Below are 12,982 nucleotides of genomic sequence, written 5' to 3'. Positions count from 1 at the left end.
ATAAATAGTCCCTATTGAGAATTAGATATTTTATATGCCACAGTGTGTTGGTTTTTTCAAGGTATATATTTTTATCCAATTGCTATGCCTAACTTCTTTTCTACTAATCCCGATGGCAGGGATTTGTCCTAGAAATGCCTTCGAATAAACAAGAATAACAATCAAACATGTACAAGCCCCAGATACTTATATTTTATACAAACACACCTTTATACAAACACACTTCATTTTACACAAAAACATATTTACAGAAATTCTCAGAAATTCTCATTTTATATCATCATCAGAGTTATTCTTTCTCTGTGCCAAGTGGCAAAAACCTAAAGCCCGATTCTTTACAAACAATTTTACAAAAATATTGGATGGAGTGATCTTTTTGTGAGTCTTTTCCGACATGTTGGACACTTGGATTGTGATCGTATTGAGCTAGTTATACAAGGATCGCAGAAAACATGGCCGCATGTTGTAGATGTTAGCTGACGTTTTGCTTTCTTTATCTAAACAGAAATATCTAATTGTAATGCAGTTGTTTTGAAATATTATTTTCAAAGACGTTTTGCATACAGCTTTTTAATTGTTTGCTCAAAAACAAGACCTTACCTGATTAAAATCATCCATACAGATGGCACAAGTGATGTCGGAAAGCACATTATCAACCCTGTCAGGAAACCAAATAACAGGGGCCAGTTATATAAAAGACTAGTTAACTTTTAACTGAAGTTAAGGACAGAATTGGCCAATCAGAGTCATGTATGAGTTAACTAGGAATTAACTATGCAAAATGAAGTTCAAAAGTTTTATACAACCAGCCCCAGTATATTTAAAAATACATATTTACTAAAAAATTTGTTCTGTATAATTATTACCCTTCAGTTTCTTTAGGAACGATAACCACATCATCTGTACTTTTATTTTGCTCTGGGGCTTTTGCTCTACCTACTAATGACTGATAACGAATGACGGACTGCCGATGATGTGACTGCTGCAATAGAAGGAAAATGAGATTAAAATATACCCTTATTTTTGGCCTAATTGTATTATTAAATTTCACATCATAAATACTTACATCAGGGGAACATGTAAGGTCAACATAAACCTCATTTCTTGACTCATGTGTGAGATCAACAACTGGTTTATCTAAAACATTTTAAATTATTCCTCAAAATATATATTTTCTGTTGGGAAACTGTAAGATGTCTAAATCTTAAATGTTGGTACCTTTAACAAGCTCAACATCAATTATTTCAATTCCATTATTACTTGAAGTTGGCTCAGATGTTTCTGCACTTTCGGCACTATTTGGCTCTTCATCGTTCCTTGTATCAACTAACTGTCCCTCTCTGCTACGTTTTCTATTAATATGACCTCGCTGCAATGCAAAACAAGCTTAATTACCTCACTAATGAATGGCAATTCCCCCAATATAACAACTTAGTTCACATAAACCTTTTCCACCCAACTGTTTTCTCTTGTCAGCTTATAATTTATAATATACACACTTCACCTTTCTTAAAAATTCCACCAGTAGAGTTACCTCTTACCTCAACTGTTAACCAACATCCATCTTTCCAAACAATTTTAACCGACATATTTTTTTCCCTACTCTCTCAAAAGTTTATTATTCTATCTAGTACATGATTTCTCGACAATTAGTACAAACTGAATACATATGTATGTATAACCATTTAAATATTAAATTCACATGAATTCCTTTTCGAAATTGTAACCTTTATTTTGCGCTCAAAAGCCATGGTAAATACTTACTTTTCCCCTTGAATGTGTTTTTGTCGATCTATTTTTTCTACATCTATTGGCAACAGCATTTTGGGTTGCTTGACTATGATTTATCAAATCCACAAGCTCAGTGTTCTCGCTTTGTCTATTCATGGCGAGATACGATTGAAATGAGACGGCGAGCAAACCTGCTTTAGGTTACTCAAAAAGCGCCAATTTATCCGAAGAACGCTGCTTGGTAATAGATAACGATGAAGAGCATAAAGGAAGATGTTTTTACTTCGAAATAAACACAACTAACAATATGTTTTTGACGAAAATACTTGTAGTTTTCAGTTATCCAACTTGAATTTACCAAAGTAACCAAACCTCGTAACTCCCCGTCGAAGCACGTACAACAGTCGGAAACAAGTATGACGTCAACTGGCGTCACAATGACGTTACTGTCACGCCATGTTACTATCGCCGCACGCTGATCTCCATTAGGCTTAGAACATTCCAGTGGCTAATGTAACGTCTAGGACAATATGTGTAATGTATGTACATAATATATTTATTCATGTTGGGTGGGTGTATGGGTGGAGGTTTGGGGGAGGGGGCGTACACCGCTGGATGTAAATAGGAAACAAGAAACAAATAAGCCCTGTGAATATACAAACACTGAAACACTTCATACCAATTGAGGTCAAAATATAATTAAAAAACTATCAATCTAGACATTGATACAATTTCAATAATTTACTTGTTATAAAATCACAGTATTATAATATGATTATAAGTTTTCTTATTGTACAGTTTTAATATAACAGTATTGTAATGTCAGCTGCGCTACAATTGTTTTTTCATCCCTGTATGAGTACTGGCTTTACACGTACCCAAATGAACAAAACAGAACTATCTAAACACAACTGCTCGCTCATTGGATGAGAGCATTTCTGGTTTACTTAGAATAATATTTAACCCAGAATATCCAATCTCTAGTCTTGAATGTACATTTGTATATTATATGTGTATCAACATTGATTACTTTCCTGATTCAATTATGCTTACATGTAGACATTTGGTTAATAACATATCAAATTGTATACAAAACTACAAGAATTAGCTAAACAACTGCATTAATTTAACACCTACTAGGTGCATTTAGAAAATGTTACACAGAGTATACTGGTGGTGGTTCCCCTCTGATCGAGGATGGTGGTGCTGCTTCCATGGAGTTCATTAATTCCGCTGTGAGTTCTTCTTCGCTTGAGAAATTGCTTCCATGTCTTCGGCAGCTGCATTTTATCATGTTAAAGGTGCATGCAAGTAAGGCACAAACCCCTCCGGCAACAACAAGGTAGAAACTGTACGAGAATGTTACATGAATATGTTGCACTTTTGGATTGTTATGCTCCAGGTGTTTTTTAATAGACAATGTCACCCAATACGAAAATCCACAGGAGGCAACAGTCATCACAACTGCAAAATAAAAAACATAAATTTGATCCCAAACCCAAACAGACTATTTGATACCCCAGAACTAGGAAACATATTCTTACAATTAGACGAACCTATGTCAACATCATTTTAGCAGGATACTCACCAGAAACAACATTTCCTATAGAATTTGACCGAAAGATTTGAAAGATCCTTTTTCTTGGTCCCCAAATATCCAATAAACAAGCAGCAAAACTGGTAAATGTAGCACAACATAGAAAAGCCATTATTATCTTCAACTTGAGAACTGTGTCTTCACTATAACATTGTTTTCCTACCAAAATAATAAACTTTGTAAGAGACAAAACTACTAGAAGATTTTGTAGAACAATTTCACCATTATTCGAGTGCTCTTGTGATAGAGATGTTTGAAAGGTTTTCTATTAATATACTGTAGTAAATCTTTCTCATTATGACGTCAAAACACAGAAAGCCTGATGTCACACAAAGTTCACACAAAGTTTGATTCTACAGCTTAAAATAAAACTAACATAAAGCTTTTGCATTTGACATTATTATCAGAAAGATCTATTCTTACTGCCTGTTTAAGGGCCGGTTGTTCGAAAGGAATTTAGCTTAAACGGCAGATAAATTCAAAATGAAAAAGAAATTATTCATTTATTGAACAACCAAGCCAAACTATTTCAGTGTAAATAGTTTAAAAGTCAAATGTCAATGAAAGTACATATTTAATGCATAAGATGTAGACTCACAATCATTTACAAGATGTATGAGAGTATTTTTAAACTTTGGCTTATCCACCGTTTAAGCTAAACGCCTTTCGAACAACCGGCCCCAGAAGAGTTATACATACTCACCAAATTATCTCTTGCATTAAAGGTTTAAAGCTTGCACATGGCAAAAATTAATTGTTTGAGTTAATAACCTTGTGTATAATTAAGCTTAAAAATTGCCATTTCACACCTGCCATGTACAATGGGCTTTTAAAATATTGCAGAAAAGGTATTCAGTAGAAAATTTAAGTTCATTTTTTATATTATTCAATAGCATTTTAGTTGATAGAAATACATAAAAGTGTAAATGGAACCAGTGGTGAAATTTTTGTGTTAAAATTTTATGAATACCATCTTCTGCAGGAAATAGACAAAATGGAATTGACAACACTCTTTACACATAAGATATGGCGAGATAATACATGTATACATTAGGCAAGATAAGAGTTGTCAAGTACAGGCTAGCCAGAAAGTGATCATCTCTCTAATGACAGATATAACTGTTGTTAGTTTTATGGTAAAACATTTGAAGTGGACTTTGTTTACTGCCAAAGAAAATGAAATGGAAAATAAAAATAGACAAGTGTTCAGGTTTCTGGGTTGCTAAGGCCACCAAGAACAGGTTAATACAGACTATTCTCCATAAAAAAATGTCCACAGTATAAATTATACCATCGCCGTTTGATTTCACAGTTTTTTCCCCCAGGTTTTTTCCCAGAGAGAAAGAACCTTTGAGAATTAAATAATTTTAACAATTGAATATACTTAACAGCAATCCATTGCAAATATAGCCGTTTCAGTACAAAGATGATCACTTGTTTATATTTGGAAAACGCTAAATGGTTTATTATTTACGCTATATTACAAAGATGAAACTTGATCCAATAAATTCGTATTTTATAACAATCAACGAAAATATTACCAGCAAACTTTGAAATCAAAATCTCTCACGGAACAGCATACTTACTCATCGTACTCTCGGATTTCAAAGACAACATTTTGTAAATGCCAATATGACGTGCTTTACATTTCGTTCCTTGAACAACAGTGAACCATCGTGGCTCGACCAGAGCAGTCGCTATGAAAATTACGGTAGTCAATCCAAAGAAAGCTGATACGAGGTTCCGTTGAGAAAGAGGCTTCGGTCTGTATCTTGCATGAGTTCGATGGTGTGTGCTCGGGTTGTTAAAGAATCCAGCAGGTGAAAACATCATGGAGAAGCATTAAAATATAGTAAAATATACCCAAATCCCCAAATATTATACGAAAAGACCGATAGAAACGCAAATGTTTTCTTTTACTCAGAAGAGAGCTATCATTTTACTTCCGCCTCCTTCAGCAAACGTCATTAGGCACTCGGCTTCTACTCGTAATAACTTCGTAATAACTCGTAATAACTCCGTTCACGAATTCTCGGTTAAGGCGATGTTATTTAATTCGTATAAACACTTATATTTATGCACTGTGCGATAAATTTTATCATGAATTTTCTTAAAAATTACAAAAGATAAGGAAATTTTATCTTGATATTTGAGAAATTAGTCAGAAACTTCATTGAAATTTGAAAAATTAGAGAATGTTCCATATTCGGTGGTATCGTACATATCCGTCAAACGCTTCCTACTTCTGAACGATAGGATTTTCCAATTTAAAGCACAACAAAAATGAAGGGAAGTCGCAAATATGAGAAATATGAGGAAGGTCAAGCGAAGAGTGTTGTGAGAATTATAAACTATGTACATACGGGAAAATGCTAAATATATATGAATTTAAATGCCAAGCCTTGGATGGAAAACACTTAAAAGGAATCTCCCTCTTTTAAATCTAATTTGCTTCGTCTCGCTAGAGTAGAGGTAAAGTGACATATTCCATCATTATTGGCAATAAACATTGAACATAAACACTGGCTTATCAACGTAATTCCCACAATTTAGAGTGCTAAACTTATCTGTACTAACTGCAAGAGGCAAAGCTCTTTGTGCATGCATTTTATGATTGTGTTGCAAGAAAGTTTCCGCGTTTCCAAAGCGAATATTGTGTCCTTAATAAACGGAAATTTTGAATTGCCACTCGGAGATATTCAAATCACGCTTGTGTGAATAAGTGGGATAAGTTTTAAACACGGATCACTATCTGTACCAATTAGAATTAGGTTTTAAAAGCATCTTTGGGCAATGAATTTGCGGTTAGGGTGTCTTTTCGTTAGGTTAGATGCTTTCTTTTTGGTATTTTAGATGTTGATAAAGCGGCTAGCTTATATGACAAAGACACTTTAGTCACCATTAGCAACGCTACCAGTATTTTCATATCCTTTCTTGTTAAACATGACATTTTCCAATATCCTGTAGAAATGTTGTTTGTTTAACAATAAAGCACCAGATATTCGTTGGCTTTTACAGTAGTTCTACTGCTTTCATTTATCATAATTATGCAGTAAATACTAAATACTATCATCAGGTAAAGGTACTTATTTTTTTCCAAATCCTTCATATGTCCTTTTTTATTAAAATTTTGTGCGGAAAGAGGATAGATAAGGGAGATAATGGATGGAAAGGGAGGATTGAAATTGGAATCTGTCTCATATATGTCCCATTTCAATGCAATATCCTCCATATCAAAATATATCAAAGATTTCAACAACACTCTTGCCAGGCATGCCTAAATTTCCATACAGCATTTGTTACAGTTTATATTAACACCTACCTCATAGCTGGCTATCTGTAGATGTGAATTAATATGTGTACAACTGTATTTTATTTTTGAAAATACACAGAAATTCCCATGTATATTGATGTTGGCAAGAATTTTGTTGACAATCAACTCAAGTGTTCTTATCATACAATCCTTCATTTCAGTCCTGTATTAAAATATTGAGTCTTTACTTTCCATCATGACAGAGAACTTTATTATATTTTAAGTGGTGTAGCTAGAGAAACACTGATTATGTGCGAAAGCGTCTTCTGAAATAAGTGTAGTACAGAAAGATTATGAAAGAGATTTTTATATTGCTATCAAACCTGCTAAAGTAATTGTTTCAGATTTCTTTTATGATATCAAAGCCTAGGATTATTAAACACTTTCTTTGAACATATCATTAAATTGTTAAGAATTTAGCATCCCACTCAAATTGCAATTGTTGATGTTTTGTTGTGGGCTACAAGGTATTTAACCTGAGAGACATTAAAAAATTTACATTTATCTGCACGAACTAACTTTCGGCTTTTTTTGAACTCTTAATTGCCTTCAAGTTCTAAGAAAACTAGAATAAGTTTGGCACGAAGACTTGCTCCGAGAAGTTGAAGATTTTTTTTGAGAAAAAAGTTATTTATGATGCTTAGTTTCCTTGGTAATATATTCATCTTTGAATCGGCCTCTCTCATTTCAAAGCAAGTGTTACATACTTACAACACCGGGTGGCAAATTGAAATTTCGGTCGTTCAATTATTTCGAACAAATTATGGCATAAAAACCTCGCAATTCATTTTGGACGCATCGAGGAATTCACCGCAGGGATATACGTGAAAATATTTACAGAAAAACACCGTGTCAAGAGAGTCAAGAGACGTAGGTAGAGGTTATTATTGCATTTATAGTCACGAGGATGTGAGCTTGCACTTGAAAGCGCATAATAATTCACAACGGTCGACAAAACACATTTATCATTGACATTGTCATTGTCATGAAGACAAAATACGTACGCTAAGCAGGACATTTGGCAGTTTTAACATAGGAACTATGGATGGCTGAAGCGTAAGTAAGGTATTAGGTATACAATCCGTTCCTTGGAGAGTGTTGTGATTCTGTTTTTCAACCGTGTTTTTCAAGGTCGAGACCTACGCGGAAAATGAGCTTTAATGTTAACAGTCAAGGTTACATTACATCGTTGAATGAGTGAGACGCTATTGCACAAGGGTACTAACAGTGGGATATGACTGGAGTATCACATGAGTAGACAACGAGACTAGCTTTTGAAAACTTGGCTTTCCGCATAGTCAAATAGCAGATTAATTGCCGCGAGACTATTTTTTCTAAGTTGCTGTACATTTGTTAGCATGCATATAAATGACAGTAATCAGTATGCTAAATACTGCGCTTTGTAGCGCTGATGAAGGCTTATGTTTTTTTAAAGATCTGTGATCTTCTAACATCTGAACACATCATTAGTGCAAAAAATTCATCATTAACATTCGGTAAAACCTTTTAATCGGCGTCGCAGACTTCGGACCATTGCAGAGGCTTAATAGTCTTATCATGTAATGATTCGACTAACCCCCGCGTTTGATTGTCGTAAAAGGAGGAAGTTTTTTACGCCTTGCACGATTGTCAGTTTGGGCTTAACCGCGGCTTCATCTTTCCCATCGTATTACACCATCGTATTATACTAAGATGAGAATATATCTCAACTAGCACATAGAATACAGGCTTTATCAATATTTCGATCGCTACGTGTGGTTTCAGCATGTTTTTCGGCAGATAAACGGTAGGTAAAAGAGATTCGGTTTAATTGCATCATTTGCATGGCAAACTTGAGAAGGAGTATGCTTTAAGCTTGGTCTAGACAAGAGAAATAGCTTTGCATTATAAACGCTCACTTAAACTTGGCATGTTTGCTGTGATATATTGACGCGATATTGCTCACCGATATTAGATGAACAAGCAGTAGCTAACTAGTAGTGTCTGATCTATATAACTTTATATGCCCATGGCATCATAATAGTACAATAACTGTAGTGTATAATTGGGCTTTTATATTTAAAAAATCTATTTATAAAATTTTGTGGTTGCGATCAACGATCGCATCCTGAGATAATCTGATGATATAACATGCAATAACGACGCATGCAATTCTAATAATTGCAATAACGTTTATGTATAAATACAGGAAGAGATTTTCAACATGTTCTTCCGGACCTTAAAATAGCTAGCTTTTTAATCACGAGAATGTCTGTTTGTCTTAAGGTGACGACCTGAAGCAGCAATGGAGGAAGAAGATTCCGAATACGTGGACTTGCGTTGCGGCTGGCGCTCTTGGAAGCCAAAATTCATGCAACAATTTAACAGTCCAAAATGGTTTCTTTTCTTCTTTACCGTTTTCTCCTGTGTACAAGGTAGGTGTTGAGATGAGCGTTTTTGTAGCCTGGGCCGTTTCAATTGAAAAGGAACTTGTTCATCTGCTGAGTTCAATCATTCTCAAATCAGCCGTTTACCTGGCATTATGTTCAATCCAGTTGCATGTTTAGATCAGGATATATTTCTCTTCTCTCTCTCCCGCAGGCATGATCATCAGCGGTTTCACGGCAGCGGGCCTCACGTCGATGGAACGGCGTTTTCAACTGAGCAGTAAACAAGCGGGTATGATCGTTGCGGCGCACGACGTATCTTCGCTGGTCTTCGTCGTGTTCGTTAGCTATTACGGCGAGACACGACACAAAGCGAAGTGGATCGGTATCGGAGCACTGGTGACGAGCATCGGTTGTCTCCTCTTTGCTTTGCCGCACGTCTTGGCGGGAAAATATTCGCCAAACGAGAGAGTTGGATCCTCCCTGGAAGACGCTTTGTGTTCACCAACATCGCGAAACCAAACGACAACGTGTGAAAATCTCTCCGCGTCGGAATGGAAATATATGTTCGTCTTCATTGGCGCCAAGTTAGTTCTAGGAGTAGGCATGACCCCGGCTTTTACCCTCGGACCAGCATACATCGACGAGAACGTGTCCCCGGAGGTTGCACCCATGTATATTGGGGTGTGGTTCATCGCGACTTTCTTTGGACCTGGTGTTGGATACCTAGCTGGAGGAACGTTGATGAATATCTATGTTGATCTCATTCAGGTACAGGTGGTTTCCTCAAGCAATCAGCTCAACACACACTCTTTTACATCGATTTACTCATCAAGAAGTTCAGTGGAATCCTCTAACCAAAACTTCTCGTCTACACTGAGCTCTAGAGACCCTCCTTTCCTCTCCTACAAGCACCTTCCATAACTCGCTTGAGTAATCACACCGACTGCTGGCTTTATCCCCCAGACTATTGAACTGTCGTATGCCTCGCACATCTGATAAACAAACTTGCCTCAGTTTTATAAAGTTATATTTTGATTACAGCCTCCAGATATGGATCTCACACCTTCAGACCCGCGCTGGGTGGGTGCATGGTGGTTGGGATATGTATGCGGTGGCACCATACTGCTTCTCACATCTCTACTTATCCTTGCATATCCTCGTGAAATGCCTGGCACGAAGCAGATCCGAGCGAAAGCTGTACGCGACGGTACGTTCTCACGCAGTCTTGAAAAACGTTCTCACGTAGTCTTGAAAACGTGTTTACACAAAACAAAATTATACATCCATTATCATGTGTCCCGATTACACGCATGCACATGCAGTAAGTTCAAGGTCTCAAATTCAACGTGAGATTTTGAAGTATTGAAATAAAAGTTAAAATTTACCTGTTTCTCCAGGAAAAGTAAAGGAGAAGAACCAGAATCTTCATGGTCGTATGTCAGAGATCATTCCAGCGACGAAATATTTGATATGCAACGCGGTGTACATGTGCAATACCCTAGCGCTGACAGGTACAGGGCTCGTGGTCCAGGGCTTGGCACCGTTCATATCCAAGTTCCTGCAGTCGCAGTTTGGCGCGAACACGGCAGATGCGGGCATCTTCGCCGGTGTGGTCATAATCCCCGGTACTGCGGGCGGTATCATCCTGGGTAGTTACTTGATCAAACGGCTCGACCAGAGGATCGTGTGTAAACACGCTGCGAAGTATTGCGTCATATTCTCGTTCGTCGGGATATTCGGAACGTTGACGTTCTTGATCCCCGGATGTCAAACGACCGTCATTGCTGGCGTGAACACACCATACCCAGATTCGTAAGTCGCACAGCTTAAATACATCTTCTTGAATACCTGTGCATTGTAAAAATTCTGTGGATTTCTTGACTCTGTTTTCTGTGAATCACTTGACTTTCTAAAGTCCGCCAAAACTCACTTCCCCTGATGTATCTTTTTATCAAGCATGATCCTGATTTGTTCCTCTTTTTCTACAGTTCAAGTCTCCAGAATATGTCGTCATGTTACAGTCCATGTCACTGTGAGAAAAAGCAGTACATTCCAACCTGCGGTAGAAACAATATCACATATTATGATCCCTGTCACGCTGGCTGCTCGCTTTTGTTCCCAAACAAGGTACTGCTAACGAGCTAGACTACACTCGTAATTCTTCAGACGTTATGATGCTGTTTGAGACGCTCAGTGCATGTTCTTATATTGCGATGCTTTGCTGTTGTTGTTTTAGACGTATTCAAACTGTCGTTGTGTTGCACAAGCTATGAATGCCTCAGTGTTCGAGAGCACGGCCAAGCCAGGGATTTGTGATAAGAAATGTAAAAACCTGGTACCGTTTCTTTTCGGAGCATTTGTATTGTTGTTTACCAATTTTATTGTTGCCACACCGAACAAGACTGTTGTGTTACGGTAAGTATGGTGGTTGCCTTGGTAGTGATGATGGTTGTAATGGTGCTGGTGATATGTTGATGGTACTGATAATATGGTGGTCTGTTGGTGATAGTGTTGGTGATAGATGTTGGTGCACATGGTATATTGGGTGGTTTGTTACTGATGATGGTGCTGATGATAATGGTGGTGTTGTTGATCTGTTGATGGTGCTGATGATATGGTAATTTTTCTGTAATGGTGGTGCTGTTTTAGTGATCTGTTGGTGATTATTTTCCCAGCATTTACACTCATTCATACTTCATACCATTCGTAGATCAGTGCCGTACAATTTGCGATCATATGCTCTGGGATTCCAATGGTTGATCATGTCATCGCTGGGTTCGATGCCAGGACCAGTGTTGTTCGGTGCGTTCATAGACAAAACCTGTAACCTTTGGGAAAAACGATGCGACGAGACAGGAGCATGTCTGGAGTACAATAATTCTCAGCTTAGTTACCTCATTCTCGCTGCTGGTTTGTTATTTCAAGGTAAGAACATCTTGCCACTATATTTTATACAATTATACTCTTCCTTAAAGTATTTCCTCGTCATTTAGTCCTAGCAACAATTCTGTACTTCCTCTCGTGGTATTTCTGTAAGTCGAACAAGCCACTAGAATGTGGAGAAAAGAGCGTGGTGACCGCGGACGAAGGTGTAGCAGACTGGGAGCTACAGCGAATCCAAGAGGCTCGTAATACGGGTTCTCCGCTTATCCAGGTCCGAGGCCTGGCCACCAATGACGATAAAGACATTCGTGCCAGTCAGTTGTCGTTGGTTTCACTCACAGCGCAAGGTATGGGCAATGTTGCTCGATATCCGTCAATGACCCTAGATGACAAGTTGTGATTCTTCACCGACGCTCGACGATCACCCCAGTTGTACATGCGTACCTTGCGGTTAGCTTGGCCTTTCAGCCAGACATGATGGCGTTTTCCACGACGAGATTTCGAATCTGATAATATCCTCTGTATCACTTCATGGTATTTAGAACTTTTAGAAATTCACATACAAATTCAAGCATTAATTGCTGACTTCTTCATTACATCTTACTACGATAAGACAACAGCTTATTTATACTTCGCTCGCAAAGCTATCGTAGATACCAATTGATTGCATGCGCCACACGTGATGACCCCGTGACTACGGGATATTTGTATACAAGATAAAATACTGTCAAAACAGTAATATCTCAGTGTAGCCTTAAGCGTATATTGCGGGTTTTTCTAATTCTATTTTTCTTCTTATTTTACTTAATTTATATGCATTTTTTACGCTTATTTATTCACCGCGTATTTTTGACAAGTCATCATCTAATGGTATATCCAAATTATCCACGGTAATCATTGGAAAAACAATCGAAACTTAAACTTTTTTTCAAAATCATTTCATATTCTTGTTATTGACATTACAGTATCCTATTGTATAGCTTAGTAGATTCAAATTAGAAATAACTGTATCAAATTTTATTGAAAACAAGACCTCTCAATACCAGAATATATCCTGGTTTAAGGATACTAACGGACTAAAGAGATACG

At 37.2% G+C, this 12,982-nt stretch overlaps 3 protein-coding genes across 5 annotated transcripts; 1 reads left to right on the top strand and 2 right to left on the bottom strand.

Annotated features, from left to right (window-relative positions):
* Positions 1 to 157: 157 nt before the first annotated feature.
* Positions 158 to 2,126, bottom strand: LOC114516079 (E3 ubiquitin-protein ligase RNF4-like). Its single transcript, XM_028535447.1, has 6 exons — positions 1,765 to 2,126; positions 1,219 to 1,369; positions 1,067 to 1,137; positions 867 to 982; positions 601 to 658; positions 158 to 497 (listed from the first exon to the last, which is right to left on the bottom strand). Exons 1-6 carry the CDS (start codon positions 1,885 to 1,887, stop codon positions 348 to 350), a joined length of 669 nt encoding a protein of 222 aa, XP_028391248.1. The 5' UTR covers positions 1,888 to 2,126; the 3' UTR covers positions 158 to 347.
* Positions 2,127 to 2,457: 331 nt separating this feature from the next.
* On the bottom strand, positions 2,458 to 5,292 carry LOC114516206 (transmembrane protein 127-like). The gene is made up of 3 exons (XM_028535617.1): positions 4,915 to 5,292; positions 3,320 to 3,487; positions 2,458 to 3,195 (listed from the first exon to the last, which is right to left on the bottom strand). The coding sequence occupies exons 1-3, from the start codon at positions 5,159 to 5,161 to the stop codon at positions 2,888 to 2,890; spliced, it is 723 nt and encodes a 240-aa protein (XP_028391418.1). The 5' UTR covers positions 5,162 to 5,292; the 3' UTR covers positions 2,458 to 2,887.
* A 307-nt stretch (positions 5,293 to 5,599) lies between these two features.
* On the top strand, positions 5,600 to 12,857 carry LOC114516200 (solute carrier organic anion transporter family member 4A1-like). Of its 3 annotated transcripts, none has more exons than XM_028535605.1 (9): positions 5,600 to 5,800; positions 8,907 to 9,055; positions 9,222 to 9,778; positions 10,052 to 10,217; positions 10,408 to 10,822; positions 10,999 to 11,137; positions 11,247 to 11,425; positions 11,721 to 11,935; positions 12,004 to 12,857. In XM_028535605.1, exons 2-9 carry the CDS (start codon positions 8,926 to 8,928, stop codon positions 12,291 to 12,293), a joined length of 2,091 nt encoding a protein of 696 aa, XP_028391406.1. In that variant the 5' UTR covers positions 5,600 to 5,800; positions 8,907 to 8,925; the 3' UTR covers positions 12,294 to 12,857. The 3 variants fall into 3 exon arrangements, with proteins under 3 accessions (XP_028391406.1, XP_028391407.1, XP_028391408.1); XM_028535606.1 differs by lacking the exon at positions 5,600 to 5,800 and adding an exon at positions 6,985 to 7,511; XM_028535607.1 differs by lacking the exon at positions 5,600 to 5,800 and adding an exon at positions 6,985 to 7,515.
* Positions 12,858 to 12,982: the final 125 nt, after the last annotated feature.

Source organism: Dendronephthya gigantea, unplaced genomic scaffold (genome assembly GCF_004324835.1).
Source record: "Dendronephthya gigantea isolate DGI-Jeju-01 unplaced genomic scaffold, DenGig_1.0 000005F, whole genome shotgun sequence".
Classification (NCBI taxonomy): Eukaryota; Metazoa; Cnidaria; class Anthozoa; order Malacalcyonacea; family Nephtheidae; genus Dendronephthya; species Dendronephthya gigantea.
This window is presented reverse-complemented; position numbering and strand designations above follow the sequence as displayed.

What these genes read in the sequence shown, in the direction of transcription:
- LOC114516079 (XM_028535447.1), bottom strand. Translation starts at nt 1,887, where the DNA reads ATGAATAGACAAAGCGAGAACACTGAGCTTGTGGATTTGATAAATCAT. An exon ending in ACCTTACATGTTCCCCTGAT is followed by an intron (nt 983 to 1,066) that starts GTAAGTATTTAT and finishes CTTCTATTGCAG; the next exon opens with CAGTCACATCATCGGCAGTC. An exon ending in GTTCCTAAAGAAACTGAAGG is followed by an intron (nt 659 to 866) that starts GTAATAATTATA and finishes GTTTCCTGACAG; the next exon opens with GGTTGATAATGTGCTTTCCG.
- LOC114516206 (XM_028535617.1), bottom strand. Translation starts at nt 5,161, where the DNA reads ATGATGTTTTCACCTGCTGGATTCTTTAACAACCCGAGCACACACCAT. An exon ending in GAAATCCGAGAGTACGATGA is followed by an intron (nt 3,488 to 4,914) that starts GTAAGTATGCTG and finishes TTATTTTGGTAG; the next exon opens with GAAAACAATGTTATAGTGAA. An exon ending in TATAGGAAATGTTGTTTCTG is followed by an intron (nt 3,196 to 3,319) that starts GTGAGTATCCTG and finishes TTTATTTTGCAG; the next exon opens with TTGTGATGACTGTTGCCTCC.
- LOC114516200 (XM_028535605.1), top strand. Translation starts at nt 8,926, where the DNA reads ATGGAGGAAGAAGATTCCGAATACGTGGACTTGCGTTGCGGCTGGCGC. An exon ending in CGTTTTCTCCTGTGTACAAG is followed by an intron (nt 9,056 to 9,221) that starts GTAGGTGTTGAG and finishes TCTCTCCCGCAG; the next exon opens with GCATGATCATCAGCGGTTTC. An exon ending in AACACACCATACCCAGATTC is followed by an intron (nt 10,823 to 10,998) that starts GTAAGTCGCACA and finishes CTTTTTCTACAG; the next exon opens with TTCAAGTCTCCAGAATATGT.